Here is a 15,367-nt window from a genome sequence, read left to right as displayed (position 1 = left end):
ATTTGCGCTTTATAACTTAATTCAGTTCTTAATAATAATTTAAGTATTTTTATAATTTAGTTTTAGAGAAATAAAAGAAGAAAAGAGAACGAAAATATAAAGAAAGTCGGAATTGGGCCTTTTCTTCGATTTCAAGCCACAGGCCCAAAAAATGGCCCAATCTTCCCAAACGACCCAGTCCATTTCGAACTGGGTCGGCCCAGTCCATAACCCAACATCCTATTATCTTACATTTTACAAAAAAAAAAAAAAAAGGAGAAGAAAACCCTAAGAGCTAAGCCATCCCCCCCACTTTGGTTTCTTCTTCTCCAAACCTTCCAAACCCCACCTCCCATGGCTGCCCCTTCCAGCTTCTCCAAGCATCATCCATGGCCGCCCTGCCTATCCCCTTGACACACACACACGCACATCACCCTCACGACCCCGGCTCGACTAAACGACCCCAGCCCTATCCGTCATTGATGAAGCTCGTCGAGCTCAAGCTCGAGCTCGACGTCCATGGTTGCCTTCAACCTCAAGTCCAAACGACCAGCTGCTACATCCATTCATCGACGACGAATGGTTCGTCGACCTCCAGCAGCCCCGCACGTTCAAATAAGTTCATGACTGTTTCTGCTTCATCTTCCTCGTCATGTCGCATCGTTTTACTGCTGTTGCGTCCTTTCCTCTTCGTCGCGCTGCTGCTGTTTGGAGTCATCACTGTTGCTTCATCGCTGCTTCTGCTGCTTCGTCGTCTTTCTTCGGCACCAACGAAAACGTCAAGCTGCGTCTGCTTTCATGGCTGCTGCCCGCGCCAACTTCTTCACGTAACCAAACACGCCGCTGCTTCTTCACCTGTTGCTCGCGATCGCTGCTGCTGCCCGCCATGGACATTGCTATTTGCTGCTTCGTCCAGCTTCTATTATCACCAAACAGACCCCGTTTATTCAAGCTTTGTTCGAGTTGTCCGTGTCCGTTCGAGTTCATCGTTGCTCATTTCCGGTTAGTTGTAAGTTTCGTTTCTGTCCGTTAATTTGTTTGATATTTTTCGGATTTGAAATCAAATATGTTTGATATTAATTTCATGTTCATCGTTTTATTTTTTTATTATTTTTCAGTTTGTTTTGTTTCATTTTTCTTGTTTATTTCTAGATAAAAATTGATTAGTTTATTTATAATGTTGTTAAGATTTAAGTTGAGATTCAATTAAATATTTTTCAGTTTGTTTTATTAATTTAAAAAGGATTTAATGTTAATATAAAAGAATGGTAGTTTAAATCGCTTGAATCCGAAATTTGTATAGTTTGATTTCTTGTTTATCATTTATGATTATTTCTTGAATTTGTCTCATAATCTTGTTTAAGTTTAATATAGGAATTGTTGGTTGTAATGTTGTTAGAGTTAATTTTAAGTTCAATATTATTGAATTTAGAAATCTAAATATACTTGTTTGATTGTTGTTGTTGTTGAATCTGAAAATAGGTTTGTTGTTGATATTGTTCAATCAAATTTTAGTTGTTCTTTGTTGTTCAATTTGTGTTCATGTGATTTGTTGTTGAAATGTTGAAGAAATCATGTTCATGTGATTTGTTGTTTGAATTTATGTAGAAATTGGTCATATTGGCTATATTTTGGTTGAGTTTGATTAATTGATTTGTTATAGCTGATGGGGGTAATTTGGTAATTTGTAGTACGTTCAGGGGTAGTTTAAGTAATTTCAGTAAGGTCGGAGGGGTAGTTTAGGAATTGTACATTTTTGTAATTTTTTATGTGAAGCATGGGGGACAAAATATAATGGGGTGGGTTGTGATATGGTTGTTTAATATAAAGGGGGGACAAGACAAATTTTAGTGTGAGAGAATCTTGTATTTGTTTATGTTAGGCATGGGGGACAAATATAATAGGGTGGGGTGATATATTTATTTAATGTAATGGGGATGAGTGAGAAGATAATGGGTTTGATAGGGGAAAGTGATTGCTTTTAATTGATTAAAGGGGTTGGGATTATATATAGGAAGTCTTTAACACACAGGGAGAGGAGAATAAGAGAAAAAAGGAATCTGGAATAAGAGAATAAAAAGAGACAGAACAGAAAAACACAAAGGGAGAGAAAAAATAGCTGAATATTTAAGAGAGAGAAAAATTTCGAAAAATATTCAAACTTTCAAATAAAAAAAAACTAAAAAAAATCTTCTGCTTTCTTTCATTGTTTGAAATCAGCATTAATTGTTGTTGTTTCATAAAAGTTGGAAGCATTTGTTTTGGGATTACTACTCCACCGGTCTGTTACTGGGTTGTTACTGTTGCTGGGCTGTTGTTGCTGTGTTGTACTGTTATTACTGCTGCTGATTCTCATCTTCATTTTCTTTTGCTTCCAATATCAGGTACACATCTGACACGCTGGTTATTGTAATCCGAATATGAAGCATGAATACGAAAAATGAAGAGTTGAAATTCTGAATTAGCTTTAATTATATTCTGAATTTTATTTGTATGTATAATTTATTTAGTTTGCAAAAAATCAGAATCGTGTAGCTATTTAATACATATAGTGGAACATCCGACGATAGCTTAACGATTGAACTATCTATATATTGCCAATAAATAAATAAATGGCGTAGTAACCGTCAAGTAAAAATCAAACGAATAGGCCATCTAGTAGGAACTTGGTAGAAATATTTTTTAGTTAAATAATATTGGTTAATTTCAGCATGTAAATGGTCTAAGATTAAAATTAGATTGTTAAGTTTTTTTTTTTAATTTGACAAACTGATAACATGCCTAGTATAATGTAACTAGGTAATAACATGTGAATAAGACGGCTCAGGTTTAGTTTTATGTCATACACTTTGGGTCTGGGCCTGCAGTGACAACGGACTGTCATGTTTGCATCATTTTCAGATTTTATGAATCATATTCAAAATTCATCTATAACAACTCAAGCATGTAAATAAATTAAGATATTTTTTCTTTTATTTTGTAGAGACAAATTTCAATAGAAAAATGTAGGTATTTTAGGACTGTCCTTTTAAAAATAAAATGAGACGAGCCTCACTTAATAAAATGTATAGATTGCGGGGCCCTCATAAAATGTTTAATTAAAATTAATTAGACTTTGGGATGAGCCATTTAGCAAAATTCCACGGTCTTACCCATAAATAATAATACGCTAATCGCTTTAGGCACAATTTTAATAATATACATTCTTAAACACGGGTGCGCATTTTTGCGACCCAAATCCAAATCCCAAAACATTGAATAAAATGTGTTCCGGATTGCGGGTGCATTTCCTGTGACGTAATCCAAAGACATGTTTTAAACAATGTTCACATTCTTGTAAAAAATAATAATAACAATTATGAAAGCGGTAAAAAGATAAAACTTGCACATGATTTCATATTTGTATAAAAATCAGATAATCAAGCCAAATATAACAGTTGAGCGACCGTGCTAGAACCACGGAACTCGGGAATGTCTAACACCTTCTCCCTGGTTAACAGAATTCCTTATCCGGATTTTTGGTTCGCGGACTGTAATACAGAGTCATTCTTTTCCTCGATTCGGGATTAAAATTGGTGACTTGGGAGACCCTAAATCTCCCAAGTGGCGACTCTGAAATAAATAAATAAATCCCGTTTCGATTGTCCTTTAATTGGAAAAAACTCCCTATGCCCTAACGGGGGCGGAAAAAGGAGGGGTGACAGTCGTTTATTAGGATTAGAGGCTGGATCGGGTTTAGGGGAAAACGGTTCAGGGTCGGGTTAAACGGGTAATGGGTTAAGTCCTGGCCGTTGGATGTGGGGAATGGACGGTTGAGATTGGTTGACACTGAAACGACGTCGTTTGAGTCGTTTATGAGGTCTGAATTGAACAGACCGAGTATGGCATGGGTTTTGGGCTGGTTTTGGTTGGGTATTAGGTGTATTTGATTTGGGCTTGGGGATTAAATTGAATTGGCCCAAGAATTCCTTTCCCTTTCTATTTATTTCCAAACTATTTTCTTCTCAAAATTAATTTAAATCCTAAATTGATCTCAAAACCAAATTATTCCACCAAATTAACTTAATTATCTCTAGATAATAATTAACCCAAATAATTAAGTACCAAATCAAAGGAAAAACTACTAAAATTCAAGACTAAAAAATAAAAAAACAAGAATAAACTATTTTTGTGATTTTATTTTTATTTTTATAAAACACCTAATTATTAATTAATTCAAAAATGTCAAATTAAATACTAAATGCAATTACAATATTTTATTGTATTTTTCATTACTAAAAATAAACAGGCACAAACAATATTCACACAATAACAGAAAATGCCACTAAAATCCACAAAAATCGCAAATAATGGAAAACTTATTTTGTTTTGAAATTTTTGGAAATAATTCGTATAAGGCAAAAATCACGTGCTCACAGTACTTACATTGTTTCCCTTCTTATGGAACGATTGATGTTGATGTTGCTTCTCTTATTCTTATGTTATCAATGTTATGGGTACTTCCTAATTCTTATAAGATTCGTGATAAAGAGTTAGTCCTAATAACGAGTACGGAGGTTACCGACCTTACGTCATTCTGAAAGGTTCAGAATGTGATTCCAATGAGTCCAGTATGCATTATATATATATATATATATACATCTATTTTACTCTACCAAGTCGTGTTATAGTCGGTCAGGTACGTCACCTATTATGCAACCACTGATCAGTTGGGTTTTACTGAGCTCCACACGGTCGTGTACGATTCTATTGAGCCTTATGATGGCTGAGTATATTTTTACCGAGCCTATTATGGTCGGGTACGATATGGCGATGATGCCCACAAAGGTGAATATCTTTAAGAGTGTGTGTATGTGTGTATGTGTGTGTGTATATATATATATATCATGCATCGATGTTGGATTTCGCAAAGGCATTTGAGTTGGTGATTGCTAACCCTAGTTTTCCAAAGAGGGAGGAGCATTTGGTTACTTTTCAAAGTACGGTGGCGAAGACTCAAATTGATTATCTTCTCCTTAGGAGGTGTGACAGAGGGCTGTGTAAGGATTGCAAGGTTATCCCGGGTGAGACCCTCACGACGCAGCATATGCTCTTGGTGATGGACGTCGGTATTATGATGAAGAGGAAGAAGAGGACTGTACGAGGTCGTCCGAGGATCAGGTAGGGGCCTTGACTAAGGATAAAGCTTAGGAGTTAGAAGGAGGTTATCGGTTGTGGGAGCCTGGAGGAGTAGTGGGGATGCGAGCAATATGTGGTCGACGACTGCGGACTATATACGGGAGGCAGCGAGAGAGGTGTTGGGAGTCTCGAAGGGTTACGCTGGCGGGCACAAAGGCGATTGGTAGTGGAATAAAGTGGTCCAAAGTAAAGTAAAAGCGAAGAAAGTAGCGTACCTGAAGTTAGTAGGGAGCACATGCAAGGTAGAGAGGAGTGGAGAGGTATAAAGTAGCTAGGAAGGAGGCGAAACTGGCGGTCACGGAGGCTAAGACTGTGGCTTTTAGTCGTTTGCACGAGGAATTAGGGGCCAAAGGCGGAAAGAAGAAATTATTCCTGCTGGACAAAGCGAGAGAGAGGAAGGCTCGGGATCTGGACCAAGTGAAGTGCATCAAAGACGAGGATGATAGAGTATTGATGGGAGAGGCCCAGATTAAGCAGAGATGGCAGACTTACTTTCATAAACTTCTAAATAAAGAGGGGGATTAGGATATTGTGCTAGGCGAGTTGGGGCATTCCGAGAGCCACCGCGATTTTGGGTATTGTAGGTGCATCAAGGTTGGGGAGGTCGTGGGGGCTATGCGTAAGATGAGCAGGGGCAGAGCTACCAGGCCTGATGAGATTCCGGTAAAATTTGGAGGTGTATAGGTAGAGCAGGTTTGGAGTGGGTGACTGGGTTGATCAATGTTATTTTTAGGACGAAGAGGATGTTGGATGAGTAGAGGTGGAGTACGGTGGTTCCGTTGTACAAGAACAAATGTGACATCCAGAGTTGCAATAACTATAGGGGTATCAAATTATTGAGTCATACTATGAAAGTTTGGGAGAGGTAGTAGAAGCGAGGGTGAGGAGGATGGTGTCTATATCAGACAACCAATTCGGGTTCATACCGGATCGTTCTACTACGGAATATATCCATCTTATTAGGAGGTTGGTGGAACAATACGGGGATAGGAAGAAGGATCTGCACATAGTGTTTATTGATTTGGATAAAGCGTATGATAATGTTCCTAGAGAGGTTCTCTAGAGATGCCTAGAGGCTAAAGGTGTTCCGGTTACTTAATTGGGGCGATTAAAGACATGTATGATGGAGCTAAGGCTCGAGTTAGGACAACGGGATGCAACTCTAAGCATTTTTCGGTTGTTATGGGGTTACACCAATGATCTGCGCTCAGCCATTCTTGTTTGCTCTAGTGATGGATGCACTAACACACCATGTTCAAGGAGAGGTGTCATGGTGTATGTTATTCGCTTATGACATTATTCTGATTGGCGAGATACAGAATGGCATTAACGAGAGGCTGGAGGTTTGAAGACATACCCTTGAGTCTAAGGGATTCAAGTTGAGCAGGATGAAGACGGAATATCTTAAGTGCAAGTTCAGTGCCGAGCTGAGGGAAGCGGGCATGGACGTGAGGCTTGGATCACAGGTCATTTCCCAGAGAGGCAATTTCAAGTACCTTGGGTCGGTTATCCAGGGGTACGGGGAGATCGATGAGAATTTTACACACCATATAGGGGGTGGATGAAATGGAGGTTAGCATCCGGAGTCCTGTGTGACAAGAAAGTGCCTCCACTACTCAAACTTAAGTTTTATAGAGCGGTGGTCAGGCCAGCCGTGTTGTATGGGGCTAAGTGTTGGTCAGTTAAGAACTAACATACTCAGAAGATGAAAGTAGCAGAAATGAGGATGTTGAGGTGTATGTGCGAGCACACTAGGATGGATAAGATTAAAAATGAAAATATTCGGGAGAAGTGGGTGTAGCCCTTATTAATGACAAGATGCAGGAAGCGAAGCTCAGATGGTTTAGGCACGTACAGAGGAGGAGCTTGGATGTCCCGGTAAGGAGGTGCGAGCGATTGGTATTGGTGGGTACGAGGAGAGATAAATGGCAACCTAAGAAGTATTGGGGAGAGGTGATCAGGCGGGATATGGAGAGGCTTCAAATCTCTAAGGACATGGGACTCGATAGCAAGTTGTGGAGGTCGAGCATTAAGGTTGTAGGTTAGGAGGTAGTTGAACATATTTAGTCTACCAGTGTGAGGCTAGGCTAATAGGATTTAGTCTTAGACTGCTAGTTTTCAGTGTTGTGTTACACTACTCTTCCGTTTTCATAGTGTCGGGCCTTATTTACTAGTTATTATTTCTGCTTTTCATCTATTCACTGGTTCTTGTGATGTTGTTATTATTTCCATAGTTTTTGTTGATGGTACTGATATATTGTCTCTTTTCATCTTTTCGTCTTCTTGAGCCGAGGGTCTACCGGAAACAGTCTCTCTACCCCATCGGGGTAGAGGTAAGGTCTGCATACACACTACCCTCCCCAGATCCCACTTGTGTGATTATACTGGGTCGTTGTTGTTGTTGTTGTTGTTGTTGTATATCGTGCATTTCATGCCTGTCACCCTCAGAGACACTCAGATGTTACAAGTTGTATATTCTATATCCATGTTTACATTATTGTTCATATTTATGCTTTCCTGCCTTACATACTCAGTACTTTATTCGTACTAACGTCCCTTTTATTTGTGGATGATGTATGTCGTGCTGCAGGTCCTGATAGACAGGTAGACGAAGCTTCCCCACCACAGTAGGTTGCCCAGCTGAGCGAGGTCTTGGTATGCAGTTATGTTGTAGACATTATGGGTATGTCGAGGTCTTGTTCCGGCAATGTTGCAGCACTTATGTTCCTTTAGAGGCTCATAAAGAGGTATCGACTCATGTATAGTTTGGATAGCCTTGTCAGGTGATTTTTGTTGTATAGTCTCTCACGGTAGCTTGACAGATGTACCTTATATATAGATTCACGACAGCCTTGTCGGCCCATATTATGTATGTTCATGCCATTATCTGTCATTGTTGATTGTTCATGATTCATGTCTATCATTTATGTTGATCTCGTCGGTCCTTATTGACAATAAGAAAGGTTAGATAAAATATATATTGGTGCTCGGCAGGTATGGCCTGGGTCCAGTCATGGCCCTCCAGTTTGGATCGTGACAAACTTGGTATTAGGGCAAGTTTGTCCTAGGGTTGTCTATGAGTCGTGTCTATTAGAGTCTTGATTATGGATGTGTAGCGCGCCCCATTTATAATCAGGAGGCTACATGACATTTAGGGTTGTTAGTAAAATATTATTATATTTAATATATCTCAAAACTAGTTAACTATAGTGAAATACTACTAATAATTCTAGTTAAACAAAGTGACATGTGTTAGATTGTTTAATGGCCGGGTGTATACATTCGGTGCGGGTAAGTTTTTTCGTTGTCTTATCCATTAACTATTACTTACAAAAAGATATTTTTTTTAAATTCTGTAAATTATTTATAAGTTAGCTGATTGTTTAATATTAACCATCAATGACGAAAATTAAATGGTGATGCCTTATGATAATTTTCATAATATTCATGAATATTATAGAGGCCATTACTTTAGAAGCTATATTAACCGAATTCTCATCTCTACCATCTTTGCTCCTTTCTTCACGCTACTCTCCTTACATTTAAATCAAACAAAAACAAGATTTCTAGAGGAAGAGAACCACTTCCAATATTGCTGCTGCCGTTGTCATTGTCAATAGTCATTGTAAAAAGCAAATGTCAAAGGCTCAAATCTTTTTAGCACCACCAATTTTTTTGGTGTTTTTCAACTTATTAATCTTCATTTCCTCAACGGAAGCAGCATCAATATCCTTTGATTGGGTTCAACAAGAATTTCTCAAGGCTCACAATGATTTAAGAAGCAGTGTTGGTGTTCCTCCTTTGCAATGGGATGCTAATTTAGCCTCTTTTGCACTTGATTGGGCTACTCAGCGTAAGCAGGATTGTAATTACAGGTAAGAAAAATATAGCTCGTGAGCAAATAATATTTAAAATCAGTTCATGAATGACCTGCTTGTATCCTAAATCCCTTTCCAACGAGGGCGATCAAGAAAGTCAGGGGCCTCATAGTATTTCGCATTATCTCTTCGAATTTTCAGAGAAATTTTAAGACTTTCGTAGTACTTTTCCCAAGCTTGCCGAGGAAAAGAAAAAAAACAAAGAAAGACACCGTCCAACCATTTTTTTTTAATGTGAGCGCACCACTTTAGGGTATCTTTGCACGGCTAGCTCCCTTAGATCATTGGCTACCAGAAAAACTAGAACTCAGGAATATCAATATGGTTAGGGATCATTAAGGAGTAAATTTTATGGGTGGTCATTCAATTTTGTATTCGCTATGCAAAAGTCACTTTTCTTCTTTGTTACGTAAAAAATCATTCAACTTTCTATTTAATACCTAAAAGTCACTTTTCTTTCTTTTGTTAGCCAGATTTTATAATACTTTTATTTGAAAAGTCTATTATGCCATTGACATTATAAATCATCTCATTTATGTAATACATTCTATATTATATACTATATAATATAGTTTTACCTAGATAATTTACGTATAATTTGGGTAACTTAAATTATTTATTTATTATTTTTGTAGTATATCTATACATTTCATTTTTTTTTCATGGCACTCAATTTGTTTAATCATATTTAAACATGAGCATATTTTAAATATAAAAACGATAAAAAAAATAGTTACTATTTATTTGAAGTAATAACAAACAAATTTGTTTAACAAATGATTTTTTTTTATAGTCAATAAAATTTTTAAAAGGTTTCAAAGATAGTTATGTTTAATACTAAATTTTTTAAAGCTTATCTATTAACATTATTTATTTGAAACTATTAATTTAATGTGTCATTGTGCTAAATGTGGGTATTTTATTTATTGGATTAATGAGTATGGCTTGGCTGATAAATCAGTGAGCTTTAATTTTATATTTTTCATTAAAAATATTTCGTTAAGCATGATTAAGAACGTGGACTTGAGATTTGTTCACGGTAATATTACTGATAAATTTAATAATGCTACTTATATATTTCAAAAATTAACATTAAGAAAAAATTAAATATACGGATATATTACAAAAATAATATCAAGTTTTTTTAATTATAAGTAAAATACATGGGTAAAAATATATTATATAACATATAATATAAAAGGTATTACCTAAATGAGATGATTTATTATGTTAAGGGAATAATAGACTTTTCAGATGAAAGATTTGTAAAATCTGATCAAAATGATATTGTGATAACTAGAGCATAGTAAAATAATATTTGTGTAACAAAAGAAAGAAAAATGACTTTTGGGTAATAAACATAAAATTAAATAATTTTTACGTAACAAAAGAAAGAAAAATAATTTTTGGATAATGAATACAAAGTTGAATGACCACCCATGAAATTTAGTCGATCATTAAGTTACGGTCCTTAGCCTATTGAAATATAACTCGTCCAACATTTTCAAGTTTAGACGGACGGGAGAGAACATGTATTCATTGGTGGGATCAATTAAGGCATAATCATCTAAGTTAGCTCATCTAATAACTTGGGTCAATTTGGACAGTCTAGTAGTACAAATCGACACAAAAGAAAATTTATCAAAACATTAAAAAAAAAAAGTTGTTTCAGTTGGTTAAATATAGTAATGATAAATAAAAGGAAAAAGTACTTTTGTTAGCTAAATTTGGTAGTTAAATAAATTGTAAAATAATAAATAAACAATTGAAAAAATAATATTGAGTCGGACAAATTGGATCATGACACATTATATTGTTTAGCCTAATTGATCAGCTCATCTTGACACAGGCAAATTCTAGGCACTCAACACACTTCTTAATTCATCCCAATTTTTAGTCAGGTACCTGGACAGTGACTGATCTACATGGTCTCTTGTGGTCAAGATTTAGTAAATTTATGTAGGTAATTATAAAAATATTTAAATAAATATTGAGTGAGCACCCACGATTAAGTTTTTTTTCCTTTCTATCGGAATTTATATTGTCAAGCACCCATAATTTTAAAATTCCTGATTCGCTATTGTACCTAGATTTAGCCTTATCCGTCCATTTGACCAGGGGCGCATCTAGAATAGAAGCTAAGGAGAACGACTAAATATATTTATCTACTTTCATAAATTATTTAATTATATCCTCCGTTGTACTATCTACCTCTTAAAGCCCCTACCATTATACTTTAGGCCAGATATGTCTTTATTTTGGACGGAATGACACATGTCACTACCAGATTAAATTGATCCGTACTTTTTTTAACCTGATACACTTTAAAAGAAGGAATCTTTACATTCCTATACCATATAGGAAACCTTATTACCCTCAATGTTTAAGGTTTGATATAATTACATTTAGTATACCAAATTACCAATTCTATACCGTAATGTATTTTAAGGGTACAATTAATGCATCGTATATCCCTCCTTAATTCAAGGTACCGTATATCCCACCCTCCCACGTTTCTCTCTCCCAAACCCTCACCCTCACCCACATTTTACTCAAACACACGTTCTTTTTTACCCCTTTTGCCTCTTCTAAAACCACAGAAACATCGTTAACCCACCATTAAAGTTCAATTTTAAATTTTTTTCGTCTACATTCAGTGAAAAAAATGCTATGTCTATTACGCCAAAACCCCACGCCCTACACTGGAAAGGGGTCTCTGTTGGCAGCCTCAGGTTACAAAAACTTCATAAATGACAATGTCTTTTACTGCAGAGTAACTTTTAGTATGTACTTCTGTTTCATGCAAACCAATTGACTTAATTGGCTAGTCAAGATCTGAAGAGCACCTTGTTTTCAACTTTTTTTTTTTTTTAATTTAATCTATAACCACCGACTCCTTTTTGGTTATTTGCCATTTGTTTAACTAGAAAGAATTTCCCTGGCAATTGTTTTTGTTTTTATCTCTTTAGGGGTGTGGATGTTGATTTTTAAAGTTAAAACGGATTTTCGACATAATTGCATTTTTTGCAGAAGATTTGTAGAAATTTTAGTCGTTTTTGATTTGTGAAATAGAAAACAAAGCATCTACAATCATAATACAAATAATCTACAATTTATCTACAAAATATCTACAAATTGGGTACATTGAATTTTAATATTCCAATTCTCATTCAATTGTAGCTTAATTGGTATTTCCGACATAATTGCGTTTTTTGAAGAAGATTTCATAGAAGTTTTAGTCGTTTTGGATTTGTGAAAACAGAAAACAATGCATCTACAATCAGAATACATATAATCTACAATTTATCAACAAAATATCTACAAACTGGGTACATTGAATTTTAATATCCCAATTCCCATTTCAATTGTAGCATAATTGGGATTTTCGACATAATTGCATTTTTTGCAGAAGGTTTGTAGAAGTTTTAGTCGTTTTTTATTTGTGAAAACAGAAAACAAAGCATCTACAATCAGAATACAAATAATCTACAATTTATCTACAAAATGGGTACACTGAATTTTGATATCCCAATTCCCATTCGATTGTAGATTAATTAGAATTTTCGACATAATTGCGTTTTTTGCAAAAGATTTGTAGAAGTTTTAGTCGTTTTTGATTTGTGAAAACAAAAAACAAAGTATCTACAATCATAATACAAATAATCTACAATTCATCTATAAAATATCTACAAACTAGGTATATTGAATTTAATATCTCAATTCCCTTTCGATTGTAGTTTAATTGGAATTTTCGACTAGACATAATCTTAAAGATTCATTATAGTATTCTCAATTATAGATTGAGGGAAATATGTTAGAAAGCTACATCAACTACTTTGTCGAGTTTGAAAAATACCACCTAGGACATCAACTATTAGATTTGTCAACTTATTATTTTTCATGGAAAAAAATATAACGATATTTTCAGCTACAAGTTTAAGTGAGACTATAAGCAGAAAGATTAGGTGAAAATAGGAACAAATTTCAAAAGCCGGTTTCATACTCTGTCTCTCTGATTATTCACGTCATTTGATCTTTCAAAGAGAAAAAAAATAATTAGAAGTATCTAAATAAGAAATTTTAATGCTACAATGATTCCTTATTTAATGAAATATCTGGAAGAATATTTACTTCCATAATTATAGCGCGCCTAAATAAGAATATCTGAATGAATATTTAGAATAAATACGAAACTATGCATATTTTTTGATAATAAGGTTGAGCAACTAAAAAGTCCACAACCCTACCCAAAAGTCCACCCCACAGCTCTTCTCTCTCCTCTTTAAATCCTTCGCCGGAATCTCCATAGTGACTGTCGAAACTAGAATAAGATTTTCCAGCATATCTTAGATTTTATGTACTAGGAACTTGCGTCTTCTAAAGCAGATAGAATATCATAAGGAAGTCATACATATTCTTGCCTCTGAAATTGTTTCTTGAGATATATCATATAAAGGATCGTGTGAAAGCATAATAAATTTGAAACATCTTCATGTTTCTTGAATTTTACTGGTGGTCCATTTCCCAATAGTTTGGTTGAATCACAAGAACAGGATGATGACTTTTGAATCAGCTTGTTTAAAAGGATTTCAATTGATAACTTCACCCAAGTTCTGAAAGTTAGAGATCTGAAAGTTTCGAGTACATTGCTCGTCGGAAAAATTTATTTTTGTTTAGATTCACCAAAATCTGGAATCAAAATTTTCAGATCTCCGACCTCTTGTATGTATTTCTCCAGATCTGTATGTAAATGTGTTTGTAGGTATAGAGAAAGGAAAAGAGAAGGTGCGAGGTGACAACTTTGAAGGTTCTCCATGGTTTACGACAAGTTCGCCGGTGGATATTCCGACCATGGTTACAACAGTGAGGTGAGGGAGAAGAAAGGAGGAAAAGAGGAGAGAAAAGAGCAGTGGGGTGGACTTTTGGGTCGGGTAGTGGATTTTTTTAAAAGTGTATCTGGTTAAAAAAAAGGACGGGTCAACTTAATCTGAAAAGACACGTGTCATTCCGTCCAAAATAAGGACATATCTGGTCCAAAGTATAACGTTAGGGGCTTTAAGAGTTGGATAGTATAACGGAAGATATAATTAAACAATTTATGAAAGTAGAGTGATATATTTGACCATTTCCCGTAGAAGCTATGAGTTCATCTAAATCTATAGTTTCGTATAAAACCCTGTATATCTATCAAAAAACTCACTAAATATGTACAAATGATAGATTTTAAACTTATTAAATTAGATACAATGTGGTGTAACTCTTGAATCTAAACACATAAAGTTCAAATCCTAAATTCGTCTTCATAAATTTACATTTACAGGCAACATTCAACCGGGCCATATGGAGAGAACATCTTCTGGCAACTATACAAAGAGACACCTCCAACTGGTGTAGTGCAAAAGTGGTTCTCAGAAAAGAAGTTTTTTGATGAGGTAAATAATGTTTGCAAATGCCAACCTGAAAAGCAAGGATGTGAATGTGGGCATTACTTGAATGTTGTATGGAAAACTACAAAGAAAGTTGGATGCAGTGGCTTCGTTTATTGCAGTGATCAAAAGGGTGTTTATATTGTCTGCTCATATGATCCTATTGGCAATGTTAAAGGTGTCAACCCTTTGAATCCTAGTGATCTAACAACTAACTCCACCAACCCCTTGAAGTAGTTAACACCCGTTAGGTGTTAACCCTTCAGTTTTTGATGTAATTAATTTTGGTATACGTTGGATCAATACTAATTTTGATTTTGTAATCACATTGTAAGGATCAATAAATGGAAATTGGGTTATTTATAGTCATTAAGTAGGCGGATTGGATATTATACATGCCAAACGAGATCTTTACACGGCCGGATTTTTTTTCTAATCGGTATACATAAATTATACAATATTATATATAAGGTAAATTATATATTATATCCGCGAACTATTTTTAGCTTAAGTGATTGGGATGAACATGTATTTAGGCCAAATTCCCTTGGATTGATTGTATAAGTCCAATATATATATATGGATTTAATAAATCAATTGGGGTAAGCCCATTTAGTTGGAATACAAATTGATAAACCAACTTTGTTAAAACCCAAGATATCATTTAGTCCTAAAGGCCCAATTTGGTGTCACATTTCAAATGACGTGACATACCAAGTCAAACAAAAGAGTCAATAAGATTAAGGACATGCCAAAATAACATGACATGCTAAGTCAAATCTAATGTGACATGTTCTAACTAATCAAATGTGGCATTGTTATTGCTTCAATCTATAATTGGCCGATGATTCAAGTCAACCAATCAAATCAAAGGAATGGAGGTTGTCCTTGTCAAAATTTTTTGCT

At 35.3% G+C, this 15,367-nt stretch overlaps 1 protein-coding gene across 1 annotated transcript; it reads left to right on the top strand.

Moving 5' to 3' along the window:
• The first annotated feature begins 8,724 nt into the window (after nt 1-8,724).
• Nucleotides 8,725-14,830, top strand: LOC104225923 (pathogenesis-related protein PRB1-3). Its single transcript, XM_009777799.2, has 2 exons — nt 8,725-9,032; nt 14,356-14,830. The coding sequence occupies exons 1-2, from the start codon at nt 8,794-8,796 to the stop codon at nt 14,696-14,698; spliced, it is 582 nt and encodes a 193-aa protein (XP_009776101.1). The 5' UTR covers nt 8,725-8,793; the 3' UTR covers nt 14,699-14,830.
• The last annotated feature ends 537 nt before the right edge of the window (nt 14,831-15,367 follow it).

Source organism: Nicotiana sylvestris, chromosome 7 (genome assembly GCF_000393655.2).
Source record: "Nicotiana sylvestris chromosome 7, ASM39365v2, whole genome shotgun sequence".
NCBI lineage: Eukaryota > Viridiplantae > Streptophyta > Magnoliopsida > Solanales > Solanaceae > Nicotiana > Nicotiana sylvestris.
Note: the sequence above shows the minus strand (reverse complement) of the source record. Positions and strands in the feature narration are given on the sequence as shown.

Coding starts and splice junctions, on each gene's coding strand:
- LOC104225923 (XM_009777799.2), top strand. CDS start 8,794: ATGTCAAAGGCTCAAATCTTTTTAGCACCACCAATTTTTTTGGTGTTT. Junction 9,033..14,355: donor AAGCAGGATTGTAATTACAG/GTAAGAAAAATA, acceptor TTACATTTACAG/GCAACATTCAACCGGGCCAT.